At 53.0% G+C, this 17,282-nt stretch overlaps 1 protein-coding gene across 4 annotated transcripts in view; it reads right to left on the reverse strand.

Annotated features, from left to right (window-relative positions):
- Window positions 1–3,656: 3,656 nt before the first annotated feature.
- MYH14 (myosin heavy chain 14) overlaps window positions 3,657–17,282 on the reverse strand; it is a 78,962-nt gene continuing 65,336 nt past the window's right edge. For all 4 annotated transcript variants that reach the window (XM_027515059.1, XM_027515058.1, XM_027515057.1 and 1 more), the window contains 10 exons: window positions 15,441–15,653; window positions 14,660–14,872; window positions 13,367–13,528; window positions 12,291–12,419; window positions 11,619–11,707; window positions 11,402–11,525; window positions 8,400–8,608; window positions 6,482–6,590; window positions 4,629–4,801; window positions 3,657–4,454 (listed from right to left, as the gene is read on the reverse strand). In XM_027515059.1, coding sequence (XP_027370860.1) covers window positions 4,295–4,454; window positions 4,629–4,801; window positions 6,482–6,590; window positions 8,400–8,608; window positions 11,402–11,525; window positions 11,619–11,707; window positions 12,291–12,419; window positions 13,367–13,528; window positions 14,660–14,872; window positions 15,441–15,653 — 1,581 coding nt within the window. In that variant the 3' untranslated portion in view covers window positions 3,657–4,294. The remainder of the gene's footprint in view (window positions 4,455–4,628; window positions 4,802–6,481; window positions 6,591–8,399; window positions 8,609–11,401; window positions 11,526–11,618; window positions 11,708–12,290; window positions 12,420–13,366; window positions 13,529–14,659; window positions 14,873–15,440; window positions 15,654–17,282) is intronic.

Consider the following 17,282-nt stretch of genomic DNA (forward strand, 5'->3'; position numbering starts at 1 on the left):
CTGGGAAGCGGGTGGGGACCTTCAAGGGGGTCGGGCTGGCCTTTAAGCCACACCACAGGAGGGTCTCTTAGCCTCCTACCCTTCACCCCAGGGGGGCAACCCATCACGCACTGATTTTTTAAAAAATTAGCAGCAGTGTGGGGGAAGGAGGAACAGTCACCCAAGCCAAAAACGGGAACTGAGCTCAGATGGTAGAAGCGGAGGCACGAAGGGGGGGCGGGGAGGGCCTGCGGACAGCTGCTCCCTCAGCCTTTAGGAGCATCCCGCTGGTGAATTTCACTCTTTCTTCCGCCTCTCCTACCCACCCACCGCCCCCAACCCCAGGGATCTGCTCGCCTCTATTGCTGCATGGACTCAGACCTCCCATCCTGGTATTCCTGGGATGTTCTGGCCCTAGCACACAAAATTCTGCAACACCCCCTCCAGATTCCCAGGACATGAGACCTGCCCTCAGAATTCCTGAGGCCGATTCTGGCACGCATCTTCCAAATCCCAGCACGCTCCTGGGACTTAACCTCTCTGCACACAGATGCTACCCGCCCCCCAAGTCCCCCCTCCCCTCAGTCCTAACCCCTGGGCTGCATCCCAGCACCTCTCAAACCTCCAAGACTTGACCCAGCCCTTGAACTCACGTTCAGCCTTTGGGATGCTCCAATTTTTGCCACACTCTGAACACTTCCTGGACATCCTAAACCTGACATCAGACATCCAGCTCAGGTTCCCCTGACGCTAGAATTTTCAAGATAGGTTCAACCTGTCTGCAATTCCAGGGAACCAGATCTTTCCGGGACACCCCCCTTCTTATGGATAACCCTGTCCCCTCCAAGATCCCCTTTCTTTAAATGGTGTCCCAAAGGCACCTTCATAGACACCAATGTTTCCCAGAGGGTCGTATTTGCACCCCTGGCGATGTGCTAAGGTTTTAAGCAGTACAAGGACAAACACTTTTTGTCTTTCCTGGCATTTTGCATATAAGCCTGTAAGTCCAGATACTGCTGCTTGGCCAGGACACCGTTTATTTAGGTTAGAGGTGTCTACATTTAAAATGTAGAGACTGTTCCCGAGTGGAGGAACGCTGGAATATCAGAAGCTTGGGAAACTGACATATCCACCCGGGCTGGGGTTCCAGCTAGCCCCTCCCCCACGTTCCTCAACCCCCGACGCTCGCGGGTGGAAAATCATTTCTTACATCCCATCCTGGCTCAAGGATGCGCTACCTCCCCCATGCCCAGAGACCACACCGGTCCCAGAGTCCTTAGGGGACTCACCTTTTTGGAGTTGGGGGCCCACGGAATTAGCAACCTCCCTCCCTCTGCTCCCACCGGCCTCAGGAACACCCCCTACCCGAGGGTTGGGGGGACGTCACTGAGCACGATTCTCGATGCAACGATTCCTATGCAAGGGGCATTTTGAGTCCCCCCATTCTGCCCTCGGACCCTGAACCCTGGCGAGCCAGGGGCGAGGGGTGGGGCGGGTTCTGGTGGGAGCGGGGTGGGGCGGGGTAAAGGGCTAGAGGCTTCAGACACCAGGGTATGGGGTTGAAGACTGATTATATTGCCAAAGGGTTTAACTTCTTAAAACCCCAGATACCCCTGACCCTCACGGAAGCCGAAAGGTGCGGGGAAAGGGGGTGAGGATTTTTCTAAAGGGTACGGACTTCTTCCCAACGTCTGCCCTCCCCCCCCTCCGGCTCGCCAATCTGCCACACGTACCCAGCTTTTTAGTTCAGCTTTTGAAAATAACCACAATCATTACAAACCTCTACAAACGTTATTCTCGTTCCCTGTCCCCCAAGTCAACAGTGTGGGAGTCGGGGAGGGAGAGAGAGAGCTAAAGGGACAATTTCCAAGTCCCGCGCCCCTTTTCCCTCCGGCCGCCAGGGTGCCTGCAACTACACGCATGCGCTGCATGATGCGCTCCCCACACGCATGTCGCGCCCCTCCTGCGCTCCGGGAACGCACCGACAAGGGGCAGGGGGCGGGGTGATTGGGGAGGAATGAACGGCGGGGGTCTTTCTGAACACAGCGGCTCCTCCCCAACACGCACACAGCAATAAGTTTCTCACTCAAAAGTGGGCGGGGCGGGCCTGGCCTGTCTTTGGGGTGGGGGGAGTGGCAAGGGGGCGCTCTCAGGGATGGGGGAGGGTGTCCGGAGTCAGTCTGGGGAGGGGAGGTCTGCAAATCGTCCAACTCTGGTGCTAATGGCGGGTCTTCTCAACCCACCCCCAGGGCAGGGAGGGAGGGGTCGGCGTGGCCCCTCCCCCAAGCCTCCCCCACGCCCACCCTGGGTGCATGAACCGCCCGTTGCAGAAGCTGCCGCATGTCACCCCCACTCCCCAAAGAAAAAGTGTCATGCCCCACCGTTCCCACCCACCCTGTCACTCCCCACCAAAATAAAAGTTTCCTTTTCATTTAAAAGTTTCACCCTCCTTGTCTGCAGAGAAGGTCTCCTGAAGGGGGCTTTGGGGGCAGACCTAAGGCTTGGGTCTTCAAGAGCAGGGGTCATATTAAAATGGCAAGGGCATGCACTTTGAGGGTGCAGACATGCCCCTCATCGCTGGCTTTCACCTTGTGATTTGGGAGGGAGCAAGTATCTACCTCAGTTTCCCTGATGGTAAAAATGGGGATCCATGAGATGGTTGGATGGAGAAGGAAATGGCAACCCACTCCAGTGTTCTTGCCTGGAGAATCCCAGGGACAGAGGAGCCTGATGGGCTGCCGTCTATGGGGTCGCACAGAGTCAGACACGACTGAAGTGACTTAGCAGCAGCAGCAGCAGAGATGGTTGGATGGCATCACAGACTCAATGGACAGGAGTTTGAATAAATTCCGGGAGCTGGTGATGGACAGGGAGGCATGCTGCAGTCCATGGGGTTGCAAACAGTCGGATACGACTGAGCAACTGAACTGAACTGATAGCCCTAATTGGAAAGTCATATGACCCAGGTCATGTGAGCTCATAGATGAGGGTTTCTAGTCTCCAGAAAAGGGATGGACATGGATCCCCAGTGTGGGCTCAGAGGTTACCCACTCTGATGCCAGACTGGGTTCTATTTCTCAGTAGCTGTTTGTCCTTGGGCAAGTCTCTCAACCTCTCTAAGCTTGTTTCTACCACTCAGAAAGTGGAGGGGGTGCTCTATTCATTTGACCAATATAAAAAGGAGGGGGTGATCTAGTCATTCAACAAATATAAAAAGGTTAACTACACCAGGCAGTGTTCTAGACACTGGCAATGTCTAGAAAACAATGAAATCTCTACATCTACGGGTTGAGACTAATGTCCCAAATTTAGCACAGTTCAGTAAATAGTAACCAACAAACAGCTCAACGGTCACTACTGTCGTTGCTTTGCAAAGACTTGAGGGTCAGCTAGAGTGCAGCTCCCCCTCCTACCACTCGTTGACTGGAAGGCGTGGAGCCAGGGACCCTCCAGCTCTGAGCCTCAGTTTTCCCATCTGTATAATGGAGGGGATACCTCAGAGGGAGGCCGGATGAGAGGGGAATGATTTCTTCCACATTAAATGCTGGGTAAGCGGGAGGTCCCCGACACCAACACCCACCAGCTGAATTAGAACCAACCGACTACCCCTTACACATCACGACCCCTTGCCCGTACTGTCTCCCTACCCCCTGGAGGAACACACATAGCCCTCAGGGTCCAGTTGGGGTTGGAGTTTATTTCTGCCACAGTTTGAAGGCTGGGAGGGTATGGGGCCTTCTCCAGCCCCCATGGGAAACTCCAGCTGAACTGTGATCACAAAGAGCAACGGGAGGGAACCTGAGGGGAGGGGGGGATGTGTGAGGTCCCCTTAACCTGCCCTTCTGCAAAGGTCAAAGGCTCAGGGCCGCCTGGAGCTCATAAGGTGCTCCAGGGTGCTGTTGCTCATAAGTTCTGGGGTCGGTGGCTAAGTGGCGAGACAGGGAGAGGGAAATGAGAGGGGGTGGGGGGGGGGGGAAGGGGCATGGAGAGCCAAACTCCCTTCCCAACAAAGATCATTCATAACCGAAGGAAGGATTTGGAGCTGGATGGGAACCCAGCTTGCCGACCACACCCGAATTTCTCCCAAGTGAGATCACCCCAGTCCGCGATCCCTGCTTGCCCGCTCCTTTGTTTAGGGGTTCATGGAGAAGTCTCCCGGGACCCCCGGAGTGGGCTGGATAAGTGCTGTCATGCCGGAAGGCGGCACTTCCAAAGTGCAAGAAGCCAGAGGGCGGTTCTCAGGACAGGCACCTGGGGTGGGGGTGGGGGGGCGCCAAGGAGGGAGGGCCCGGCGGCGGCTGGGGGCAGGGTAGGGTCACTGTGGTGGGGCCGCAGCGGACCCTTCGGGCTCTGGGGGCGGCGGCCCGGACCCCGGCTCCGCCTCCTCCGCTGCCACCTCCTCGTCGGACGCCACGCCCTCCTCCAGCCTGAAGACCTGGCGCACCGTGCGGGTGGTGAAGGTGAGGGGTCCGCGCCTGGCGGGGAGAGGAGGAGAGACCAGGAGGCAATTACCGGAGGAAGGGAGAGAGAAAAGTGAGAGGCGGGGGGGATACGGAGAAACAGAATAAAATGGGGAGGTGGGCACAGAGCGAAGACAGGGGAGCTGGGGGTTTACGCAGAGAGGTTGCGCGTGCACCGGGTGGCCTTACCGGAGCCGGTTCCTCAGCGTGTTCAGCTCCCGGTTCATGGACTCGGAGGCCTCTGTGACATCCTCCAGCTCGTGTTGCAGTCTCCTGCGGACCGCCTGGGCCCGGGAAGCCTCCTCCTCGGCCTCTTCCAGCTGCCGCTTCAGCTGCTTCACTCGAAGGTTGCCCTTCTCCAGCTTTTGCGGGAGCCGGGGAGTCAGGTCATGTCTCTGGGTGCGGCTCTCACCCAGAGCTCCCCACGTCTCCATCCCTCCTCTATCCTTCTGTTCACACTTTTGTTCTGCTCTCCTAGATCCTCTCACCAGCCTCCAGGTCAGGCTCAAACGCGAGACCACCCGCCACTTGGCCTCAGAGGGGTCTCTCTATGCTCAGATCTGATCCTGCCTCTGCCCTGCTCAAGGTCCTCCCATGATTCTTCAGTGCCCTGGGACAAGGTCCCAGCCAGCACCTCAGCCTGGCGTTCCAGGCCCTTGCAGGGTCGTCTTCCCATAAACACATGGATTAGGCCATCTGGAGTGAGACCCTCCCCCGGACCCTGCCATCTCTCTCTCCAAGGAGAGGACACGCATAACCTGCCTCCCGCCAACTCCTCTAACCTCATGTATCACTCAACCCCCGCCCCCCCCACCCCGCAACCCCATTCTTCTCTCAAGTTATTCTGCTCTGCTTCTTTGCTTGGGACTCACTGAGCTGGTTTCCATAGCCCAGGGTCCTTGCACTTGCTATTCCGTCTTCCTGGCTCTTTCTCACCCTTCAGTATCAATTCAAATGTCACTTCCTTAGAAAGGTCTTCCGGACCACCTCCCTCCCAATCTAGGGAGGATTCTCCAGTCCTCTGTATTCCCCTCTCTCTTTATTATCTTTTTTCTTCATAACCCCTTTCACAATCTGTAATTATCTTTGCTTGTTTATAGGTTTTATGGTGGTGTCTTCCTCTTCCTGTGTTGAAAATGTGAACTTCATGAGGGCAGGGACATTCTCGGTGTCGTTCACAGCCATATCTCCAATGCTTTGCACAGTGCCTGGCACGCAGGTTGAGCAGGTGCTCAACAATTGTTTTGTGAAATAATTGGCGAATAAAACACAGCTGAGCTTTTAAGGGCACAGCAAACAGAGTCAATCACATGTGAGCCTGGGGTGGAGGCTGGCAAGAGGGTCTAGGAGGATCTGATCCAGACTGTCTTTATTAACTGTGTGACTTTGGGGCAAATTATACCTCCTTCTAAAGTTTCCATTTTCTCACCTGTGAAATGGAGCTGATGAGAGAATGCAAGCATGCTGTCTTTTTGTTTGTTTTAAGTAGGCAGCACAGTATGGGGGACACATTTACTGATCAATAAATAATTAAGGGCACAGATATGCAGCCAAAGTGCTGAAGGTTGAACTCTGGCTCCATCTCTTACTAAATAAATAATTGTGAGCAAGTTACTTCAGTTTGCTGACATGAATAAGAGGGAAAATAATAGTACCTACCTCATGAGTTCTGATTAGACTTAAGTGTTACTACATGTTATGTCTTTAGCACTGGCTAAAGAAAGCTCTCAATAAACACCACTTCATTATTTAAGCTGTGGCCTAGCCTCTGGGTAGGATTTAACTTCTGCCCTCTCATTAGCTGTCTCAGCTCCCCACCAGGGCTTTTCCTAGATTCCAGAATTTACGGATCACAAAGTCACTGATTCAGGCTCTCCGCTGATGCACCAAGGCCCAGGACCTTGTCTGCACTCGGTTTTAGTCCAGCACTCACACATTACCTCTTGTGATGGGAGCTCACTACCTCTAGAGATGTCACGTGCTACTTCTCGGTCAGTGGTCCCCCCCACTCCCACTGCTTCTCTATGATGTCAGCTGCTCACCTGGTCCCGGAGCTGGTCAGCCACCCTCCGCTCCTCCTCCACCTGGAGCACCACCTCTTTAAGCCTCTTCTCAGCCCTCCGCACTAGCTTGCCAGAGAGGATGCGCTCCCTGAGGAGAGGCACGAAGGGGAGAATCAAAAGGGTTGCTCACCCAGGGTTCTACCCCCGCCAAGCCTCGTCCAGCGGCTGCCTGTTCTCGGAGTGGCTTCTGCCCACCTTCCCACCCACCTACAACTGGCTCCCACAGTCAACTGAGGCCTGGTGGTACCAGGCTACCACCAGGGCATCTAATCCTTAGCTTCAGCTAAGATGCTTGATGTTCCTAAAAGTGTCTCCATGTCTACACCAGTTTTCCACACCCCACTAGGTCTCTTATGTTCAACTGTATCCTCCACCCCGCTCCCAGTCTTCCTCCTCTCAGGGAACTGACCCACTGACTGCAAGTCTCCAAATCAGACCGCCAAGCACCATCCTCACCCATTTTCTCTCCTTTGCCCCACCCCCGGCCTGTCAGTACCCAAACTTGTCCCACTACCCCCTGGACTCTGCCCTGCCCCCTCCTTAGCCTCACAGCCCCAGCCCCCAGGGGTTCAGGATCTATCATCTCCCACCTGACCTCCCTTCTTTCTCCCTCTCTTCTCTCAATTTCCTTTTCAAGCTCTTTGTGTTTGTAGAACACTCTGGGAGCCCAAAACTCCATCCTTAACCATCTCTGCTATCTTCCTTTCTCACTCACACACTTTTCTTTGGACACGCTCAACTGTGCCCCAGGTTTCTACAACCATCAACAGCCTGGTGTCCACTAAATCTGTCTCCTGAGCTCTAGCCTGGTTCAGCCCCCAGCCTCGGCTGCCCACTAGACCCTGTACACCCTGCACTGGGCTCAATGCCTTCTCCCAAACCTGCTCCTCCTCCCAGTTCCCCATGATCCACCTAGATCTGCAGGTCAGACACCTGGCACCATCCTTACCTACTGTCTCCTGAATTTCCCTATTCTGATGCTCATCCATTCTCTCCTGCATGGACCATCATACTAGGGTGAAGTCCATATGATGGGGCCTCTAGCAATGGGTGGTGCTTGGCAACCATGACTGGATATTCTCTTATGTCTGAGCTGGCCACATGGCTTGCTTTAGTGACAGGATACGGCAGAAGTGACATTGTACCAGTTCCAAGTCTAGGCCCTAAGAAACTTTCTCTCTTGGAACCTTTACTCTGTCATATGAACAAGCCTGGGTCAGCCTAGAGCAGAGACAAGTTAGCCGAGTTGTTCCAGGCAAGGCTGTAGACATGTGAGAGCCCAGCCAAGATCAGCAAATCCATCTAGCTGACTTTCAGCTGAGCAAAGATGCGTGAGTGAGGCTCACCAAATCCAGATCAGCAGAACCTACCAACCATTCCAAAGACTCATGAACAATAATAGATGATTGCTGTTTTAAGTCACTGAAATTTTAAGGTGGTTTGTTAGGCAGCTTCCCTGCATATGGGGCTTCCTTTGTGGCTCAGATGGTAGAGAATCTCCTGCAACGCAGGAGACCAAGGTTTGATCCCTGGGTCGGGAAGTCCCCCTAGAAAAGGAAATGGCAGCCCACTCCAGTATTCTTGCTTGGAGAATTCCATGGGCAGAGAAGCCTGATGGGATACAGTTCATGGGGCTGCAAAGAGTTGGACACGACTGAGTGACTAACACTTGTTATGCAGCTATAGCTAACTGCTACATTACTGTTTAAATTATATAGTGGGAATGCAATTACTTGCAGCATAGAGCATCCTAAATGATACAGGAAACCATCAACCATTAATATCATGATGCCTTTTGGATGTTTCTAAACCAGGTGCTTGTAACACAGCTCCCCTGTGCCTCAATTGCTCAGAATGTGAGGGTTGCCCTCCAGCTGTGCCCTCTCTTCCCACTTACCTACTCTCCTGCTCCAGCTGCTCCTCAGCCTGGGCCAACTTAGACTCAAGGGCAGCGATGATCATCTTCTGGCGGGCTCGGGCCCCAGCGTCTTCCTCACCCAGGCGTTCCCGGAGCTCCTGGACCTGCCGCTCCAGCTGCTGCCGCCCGCTCTCTGCCTTAGCTGAGAAACTGCGCTCAGCTGACAGTTCTGTGGTCAGTGATTCTACCTGTAGCAGTGGGGAAGGCAGGACTGTCATGGTGGAGTCTCAGAGGGAAGGTGGGAGGTAAATGCCAGAACCTCCCAGAACTAAGTGAGCTGATGCTTGTTAAGTGCATAGCATAGAGCCTGGCACATAATAAACACTCAATAAATGTACTTTTCCTTGATTGGCTTATCAGCCAACAGCAGTGCCAACTCTGGGTTTTAACCTTTTGTATAGGTTTTTGCTATTTTAATAAGACCACAAGAGGAGAGTGGTGGTCCAGTGGTTAGGACTCTGAGCTTCTAATGCAAGGGGCTTGGGTTAGATCCCTGATTGCGTAATTGAGGTTCCACATGCTGTACAACTCAGCCCAATATATAAACAAGTCCAGAAGACTATCACAGGCTTGTTTAAATGCTGTTGATTCTTTGACTGTGAATGAGCCTATTCCAAGGGTTATCACATTTTTGTTTGCACCAGGCTCATCCAGAGAGCTTGTGGAAAAAAAAGAAAAAAAAAATGGACCACAGTATCCCACCCTCCAGAGATTCTCATTCAGCAAGTCTGGAATGAGGCCCATGAATCCACATTTTCAACAAGCACCTTAGGTGGTTTTGATAGAATGATATGCAGGATCGTTTTGAGAAATGCCAGCTCAATTAACAGGAGCTACTATATTGCTAATGTGTAACCACACCCCTAATAATAGTGCCTGTTTATTTATTCATCTCGTACTCTGAGTGAGGTCCTATGCTGGGGACACGGAAATGAGTCAGATGCAGTCTGATTCATACTTTACTTCATTTCACCCTCACAGGAAGAGACCGACGTGGTGATTAGCATATGCTATTTTTTTTTAACCTTTTATTGGAAAATAAAACCGTGAGACAGGAAAAGTAAAAAACAGATCAACTATATGGCTTAATAGGTTGGGCTTCCCTGGTGGCTCAGATGGTATAGAATCTGCTGCAATGCAGGAGACCCAGGTTTGATCCCTGGGTTGGGAAGATCCCTTGGGCAAGGGAATGACAACCCACTCCAGTATAGGTTAATAAAAAGCAAACATCATTGTCACCCCTGCCCAGGTCAAAAAATAGAACTTCATGCATCCACTCTACTAACAACCTCTTCCTTTCACCCCAAACAACATGTCATCCTAACATTTTTCTTTTTTGGATGTGCTGTGCAACTTGTGGGATCTTATTTTCCCAACCAGGGGTTCGATCTGAGCCTCTGCACTTTGGGAGTGCAGAGTTTTAACCACTGGACCACCAGGGATCCCCCTCCTCCTGACTCCTAGGGTGATCACCCCCTTGGTTGGTTTGTTTTTTTCCTTTTGAGTTTTATTATTCAAAGATGCATCCCTAGATTCTATAGTTGAATGCTGCCCATTAAATTTTTTTTGTACATGATTTTTAAGTCTCTCTTAATCTACAGTTTCCTCCTCCATCCTTTCTGAAGTGTGTTAGTTGCTCAGTTGTGTCTGACTCTTTGTGACCCCATGGACTACAGTCCACCAGGAGTCTACTGCGTCTCCTGCATTGGCAAGTGGGTTCTTTACCACTGAGCCACCTGGGAAGCCCATGCTGGATTGGGGTGGGCCCTAAATCCAATGGGCTTCCCTCTTCACTCAGTGGTAAAGAACCCACTTGCCAATGCAGGAGATGCAGGTTTGAACCCTGGGTCAGGAAGATCCCCTGGAGATGGAAATGGCAACCCACTCCAGTATTCTTGCCTGGAGAATCCCACAGACAGAGGAGGCTGGCGGGCTCAAGTCCATGGTGTCACAGAGTCAGACATGACTTAGCAACTGAACAGCCTCGCACTAAATCCAATACGACTGGTGTCTTTTCAAGAAGGGAAGGAGGCACAGACACACAAAGAAGACATAGGGAAGGTCACGCAAGGCAGAGGCAGAGACCGGGCTGATGGATCTACGAGCCAAGGGTTGCTGACAAGCAACCAGAAGACAGCCTGGAAGAGATGTTCCCTCAGAAAGAACAAACCTGATGACACCTTGATTTTGGACCTCTAACCTCCAGAACTGAGAGAGAATAAGTTACCGTCTTTTTAAGCCACCCAGTTTGTGGCAATTGGTTGCAGCAGCCTCAGGCAACTAATACAGTGACTAATTAGTATTTTTTAAAAATGTCATTGTGTACTTGAGGGTTTAAACAGATTTGATGGATTTAAATGAGTTGTAATTATGAGCCTGGTTGAAGCTCAAGCTGCTCCATTTGGGGCCAGTTGGGACACTTTCCATGTTGACTTCTAAATGCTTTTGAGATCACCAGGCTAGCTTCCTGGGGAACTGGTGTATTATGGGCTGAATGTTTGTTGCCCCACAAATTCATATGAAGTCCTAACCCCTAGTGTGTATCTGGAAATGGGGCCTTTGGGAGGTAATTAGGACTAGATGAGGATAAGAGGGTGGGGTCCCGATGATGGCATTAGTGCCCTTATAAGGAGATATCAGATAGCTCCCCCCACATGCACAGAAAGTCAAGCCCAGTGACTGCAGGATGAGATGATGGCCACCTATAAGTCACCACTTATAAGCCAGGAGAAGAGGCCTTGGAAGAGGCCTTGGACCCATATTACCAGCATCATGCTCCCTGGATCCAGCCTTCGAGAAACCTCAGAAATACAACAGAATGAATGCATCTATTCCACCCCCACCTAGAGAACTCCTATTCAACCTTCAAAACCCAACTCAAATATTCCCTTTTCCTATGTGAATTGAAAAAGGATTGAGGGTGTTATGGTCCCAGGTCAATGGGGCCTCAAGGCTGGCAGGGGTGACCCAGCTGTGCTCACCTGCAGGAGCAGCTTTCGGTAGCGGTCATTGAGCAGCTCTGCATTGCTTTGCTCCTCCTCCAGCTCCTCTTCCATTTGCCCCAGGCGCCCTTCCAGCTGACGTTTCTCATCCAGAATGGCAGCTCTAGGGAGAACAGGCAGGGCAAGGTCAGGGGAGGTGAGAGGGCAGGATGGCCAGAAGAGGGCGCCCTGCCCCACATTACCATGGGCCACTCACTTGCTAAGGCTGCCGTTGGCCACCTCATCTGCCATCTCATCCCTCTCCTGCTGGGCCTGCCGCCGGGCACGGTCAGAGGCAGCCAGTTCCTGCAACGAGCAAAATAGGCAGGTGGTCAGCTGCGGTGATGGGAGGCTGGCTGAACACTGGCCTCCCTACCCCTCATGCCTCAAGTCTGTTGATCTTTTTTTCACTGCACTTGAACATGCTGCCCCTGGATAACCTTGGAATGAGCTTCAGTCTATAGGCAGATGTCTCCTAAATCCATCTCCGTAGCCCGTGATCCATGTCCACTTCTTGCTGCCCGCCTGCCAGGATCCCTCACCCTCATGGCCTCCTCACTGAGCCCAGCATCTCTTTTCAGACCAGTTCCTCCTCCAGTTTCCCTCAGTCATCAGGCCAGACCCCCTCTCCTCCCCTCCTCTGCCCCCTTACCACCCAAAGCCCTGTCCATCCTGCTCCTTTACGCTGTCTGTTTGTTCCCTCTTCTGCGTCCAGGCTCAGGCGTCATCGTCCCTCTCCAGCCCCCCTGCCCCCAGTCTCCCTACTCTAGCCCATCCCCACACCGACCCTGTGGCTTTCCGGTTCAGGACCCTAGCGGGGCTCCAAGACATCCCTGGCCCCGCCCACCCGCGACCCCACCCTCCTGAGCCCCGCCCACCCCGGCATCACCTCCTGCAGCCGCAGCACTTCCGCCTCTAGCCCCTTGAGGCGCTTCTCACTTTCCCGGTTCTGAGCAAAGATCTCCTCTCGAGAACTGCGCGTCTCCTCCACCTCGCGCCACAGCTCCTTCATCTGGGCCTGGGCGGAACGGAGCGAGTGAGTGGGCCCAGCCAGGTCACAGGGACTGCCCCCAGCCCCGCTACCCTCGCAGTCAGCCCTGTGGGGGCTCCCCGTGAAAAAGCAGAGTCCTGAGGACTTGGGCTTCTGCACCCCGCTCCCAGCCAATGGCTGTGTGACCATGGGCCAGCTCTCCCCCCGTCTCTGAGTCTCACTTCTTTAAAAAAAGAAGCACATCAAAATTAAAGCAAGCGTAAAGTGGGGGTAATATGTGGACTCTGGAGTAATAATAGAGTTGGGAGGGACTTCCATGGCGGTTCAGCAGTTAAGACTCCAGCGCTTCCACTGCAGGGGGCGCGGGTTCGATCCCTGGTGGGGGAACAAACATCCTCAAGTCAAGCAGCTTGGCCACAAAAAAGTGATGGAAAACACCGATCACTTACCTTGGGCCAGTCGCTACTCTGTACACATACTGAAAACCTTAATCCTCACAACTCCAGTTGGTGGGGACTATTTTCCTACCCAGTTTACAGATGGAGAAACTGAGGCACAGAGAGGTTCAGCAGTGCACTCAGGGTGGTGAGTGGCACAGTCACGATCTTAACCTAGGCTGCCTGACCCTGGCGTTTACACTTTCGGCCACTTTGCTACCTGGCAACTATTTATTTATGTCCCCATCCAGCGGCATGTGGGATTTTAGTTCCCTGACCAGGGATCAATCCTGTGCCTTCTACAGTGAAAGCGCAGAGTTTTCATCACTGGGCCGCAAAGAAGTCCCAAAGATTAAGCAATTTAAATGAAGGAACTAAAAAATATAAAAAGAACCAAATGAGCCTTTGGGGCATGGATAGAGCTGTTGTCTAACGTGGGTGCTGCTCCTGGGATCGAAAGGGCGGGGTCCGAGCTGGTTTGGGAGCCGGAGCGAGGGCGGGGCCTCCCCTTTCCGCGGCTTAAGCCCCACCCCTTACCTGCATCTTGCGAAGCTGCTTCACTGCCTCCTCCTTGCCCTGCCCGGCCGCTGTGGTCTGAGCCTTCAGCTCCTCCAGCTCGGCCTCCAGCTTCTTGCGGGCAGCCACGGCCAGAGCACGCTGCTTGCGTTCCTCATCGCGCTCTACCTCTGCGTCCCTCAACTGGGAGAGGGGAGGTCGGGAGGGGCGGGCTCAGGGGACAGGAAGCCCAGGCTCCCCCTACATGCCAGTGGCGTAGAGGTCTACCCTCCAGCCCCTGCCCAGGTCTCCAGCCCCACTCCTTCTGCCCCTTGCCTCTCTCTGCCACAAACCCAATCATCCTCTCCAACCCCACAGCCCTGGCAAGCTTTACCCCTCCCTCTTGCCCCAGCCTCCTCTTTGCTCCCATCACTCCTCTCCAGCCCATTCCTGAAGGCTCTAGAAAGGTCCTTCTACAATCACAGCTGACACTGCTCATGGCCCTCCTGTGGTTGGCTCCCTGGTGCCCTCAGGACAAAATCGTGCATGAACTCATGGCTGGATCAGTGGGGCCAAAGTAGATTTAAAAAGAAACTCTCAGATACTGCTCCCCATCCCGGCCTTGGATCATCTCTTCATCACTTGCTCTAGGCTTCCCAGCTCCAGTCTCCTCTGCTCCAGTCTGCTGACCACATGGCCCCAGAGGGCTCTTTCTGATATTCAGGGCTGACCCGCCCCTCCCACGCTCAGCACACATCACTGAGTGAAAAGCCTTGCCCGCTGCAGACCATAGGAAATTCCTCCACTGAATGAAGAATGAATGAATAAATGTGCAGAGAGAGAAATATGGAGTGAATGAGGAAGCAAGTGAAGAAATAAATGAAAAAGGAAGGAAGGTCATGGATGAAGTGGGGTGAAGACAAGCTGGTCAATGAGCAGGTAAATGGGTATACGGGTTGGTTGGGGGTGCAGAGGAGGTGGGTAGATACTGGGGTGGTTGGGCTGGAGAGAGGAGGTTGATTGGAGCGGGTATTGGGTGGATGGAGAAGTCGGATGCAGAGTTGGTTGTGTAGAAGTCTTGGTTGGTAGGGAGGCTGTGTACAGGCGGCTAGGCAGCTGGCTCAGTAGATGGGATGGTGGTTGGGTGGACCGGTTAGTGGATGGAGGGTGTCCGAATGGGTCCTTGTGCGTGTGGGTTCTTGGGTCATGGTGGGTGAGCGGGTTGGGGAACAGGAGGATGGCTGGCTAGTAGGTGGGACTTGGATAGAAACCCACAGTAGCAGGTGGGTGGTGAGACTTCCGGGCACACTGAGCTGGGCGGCGCCCTGCCCATACCTGCTTGGCCAGCTGCCGCCGCCTCTCCTCGCCCGCCTCGTCGCGGCCCTGCAGGTCCCGCTCGTGTTGCGCCTTCAGGGCCTGCACGGTCACCTCCAGGCGCAGCTTGGCATCCTCGGCTGCCGTCAGCTCGTCCTCCAGCTCCGTCACCTGCGTTCGCAGATCGTTCGCTGCCTGTTCAGCCACCCGGCGGGCTCGCTCCAGCTCATGCACCTGGGAGGGTGGGAAGCAGAACGAGAGTGAGCCCTGGGCACCTGGACCACCGAGGAGGCGGGAGGTTAGGCCCGGAGATCTATGCTAGGCTAGAGGGGAGGGGAGCTTTGATAGACGAGGGGGAGGCAGCGAGGTGACATGTCCATCCTAGCTCCTTCTTGTCCCGAGTTACCTACACACGCTGTGAGCGGCTCTCGTGGTCAGTGTGTACACGTGAGCAAGTGTGTTTGACGGGAGAGTCCGCTCACATTTCATGAACACGCACCTGCACATGGATGTTTTCTAAGAAGCTCTCGTGCTCAGTGTGTGCACATATGTTTGCTAGAAGATCTCCCCGTGTGCTGGGTCCATGAATCGTTGCCTGTTGATGCCTGGCTTTCCTCACTTCCCGGGTGTGTGCGTGAACACGGGGACTCTCTGACGCCGGTTCCCTTTGCCCTCCGTGTGGGAGAGCACACACGTGTGCCTGTGTGCCCCAGCGTCACGGGGTGGGGGTGGGGCGCGTGGTCGCCCACGTGTGTGTGTGCGTGTGTGTGTCTGTGTGTCCCGGGGACCTGGGGTCGCTCACGCTCTTGCCAACGTCGTCCTTGCTGCTCAGCAACGCCTCCAGCTCGGCCCGCAGCGCACGGTTCTGCCGCTCGAGCTCCTCGCGCGCCTCCTGCTCCTCCTCCAGGGCCCGGGTCAGTGACAGCGTCCGGGCCTCGCGCTCGCGGCCCTCGGCCTCCGCCCGCTCCCGCTCCTCCACCGCCCGCAGGACTGCCGCCTTCTCCTCCGCCAGGAGCTTCCGGGGTGAGGGAGATGGGGTGGGGGACACAGGTTAGCTAAAAGGAGTGTACAAGGGAATGGGGAAGAGAGAGGGGCCAAGGACGGAGAGACAGACAGACAGAGGCAGAGACACAAGAGGGAGGTATAGGGATTAAAGTTTCCACTGGGTCCCAGACCAGCTCGCTCTTCAATGGATCCCTCTGTTGATGGGAATGTAAATTGGTACAGCTGCTCTGCAGAATAGTGAGGAGGTACCTTTAAAAACTAAAAATAGAGTTACCATGTGCCAGAGTGCTCAGTGGCTTCAGCCCTGTCGGACTCTTTGTGACCCCATGGACTGTAGCCTGCCAGGCTCCTCCGTCCATGGGATTCTCCAGGCAAGAATAGTGGAGTGGGTCGCTGTGCCCTGCTCCAGGGGATCCTCCCGGCCCTGGGATGGAACCCGAGTCTTCAGTGCCTCCTGCTTTGGCAGGCAGGTTCTTAGCACTTGTGCCACCTGGGAGGTCCTAGAGTTACCATATGATGGAGCAACCCCACTCCTGGGCAGAGAGCTGGAGAAAACTTTAATTCGAAAAGATATCTACACCCCAGTGTTCACTGCAGCACTACTTACAATAGCCAAGACATGGAAGCAACCTAAATCTCCATGGATGAAGGAATGGATAAAGAAGATGTGGCCTATATATACAATGGAATATTACTCGGCCATGAAAAAGAATGAAATAATGGCATTTACAGCAACATGGATGGACCTAGAGATTATCACAGTAAGTGAAATAAACCAGACAGAGAAGGACAAACATCATATGATATCACTTCTAGGTGGAATCTTGTAAAAAAAATGATGTAATTAAATGAATTTATTTACAAAACAGAAACAGACTCACAGATACAGAAAACAAACTAACCAACCTGCGGTTACCAAAGGGGAAAGGGGGGATGGATAGATTTGGAATCTGGGATTAACAGATATACACTGCTGCTGCTGCTGCTGCTAAGTCGCTTCAGTCGTGTCTGACTCTGTGCGACCCCGTAGACAGCAGCCCACCAGGCTCCCCCGTCCCTGGGATTCTCCAGGCAAGAATATTGGAGTGGGTTGCCGATATACACTACTATATATAAGACAGATAATTAACAAGGACCTGCTGTAAAGCACAGGAAACTCTACTCAATGTCTTCTAGTAACTTATAAGTAAAAGAATCTGAGAAAGAATACATGTATCATGTATAAATGTATGAGTCACTTTGCTGTACAACTGAAACTAATGCAACAGTGTAAATCAACTACACTTCAAGTTTTATAAAAAATTAAATGAAAGGAAATTTTGAGCCAAAAAAAGGAAAAACCTTAAATGGATCAAACTGATCAGCCCCTCGCTTTATATACCCAAGAGAGGAAAGGGTTTTCTTTCTTCCTCTTGTAGTCATAGTAGGAAAAAAAATACATAAAATTTGAAATGTACTTCAAACCTTCACTGTTTTTTTATGACATAGCAATTGATGAACAATAAAACTTACAAGACATGCAAATATATATATTTATATGTATATTTGTTGCTGTTCAGTGGCTAAGTTGTGTCGACTCTGCGACACCATGGATGGCAGCATGCCAGGCTTCCCTGTCCTTCATCATCTCCTGGAGTTT

Source organism: Bos indicus x Bos taurus, chromosome 18, assembly GCF_003369695.1.
Source record: "Bos indicus x Bos taurus breed Angus x Brahman F1 hybrid chromosome 18, Bos_hybrid_MaternalHap_v2.0, whole genome shotgun sequence".
NCBI classification, from domain to species: Eukaryota; Metazoa; Chordata; class Mammalia; order Artiodactyla; family Bovidae; genus Bos; species Bos indicus x Bos taurus.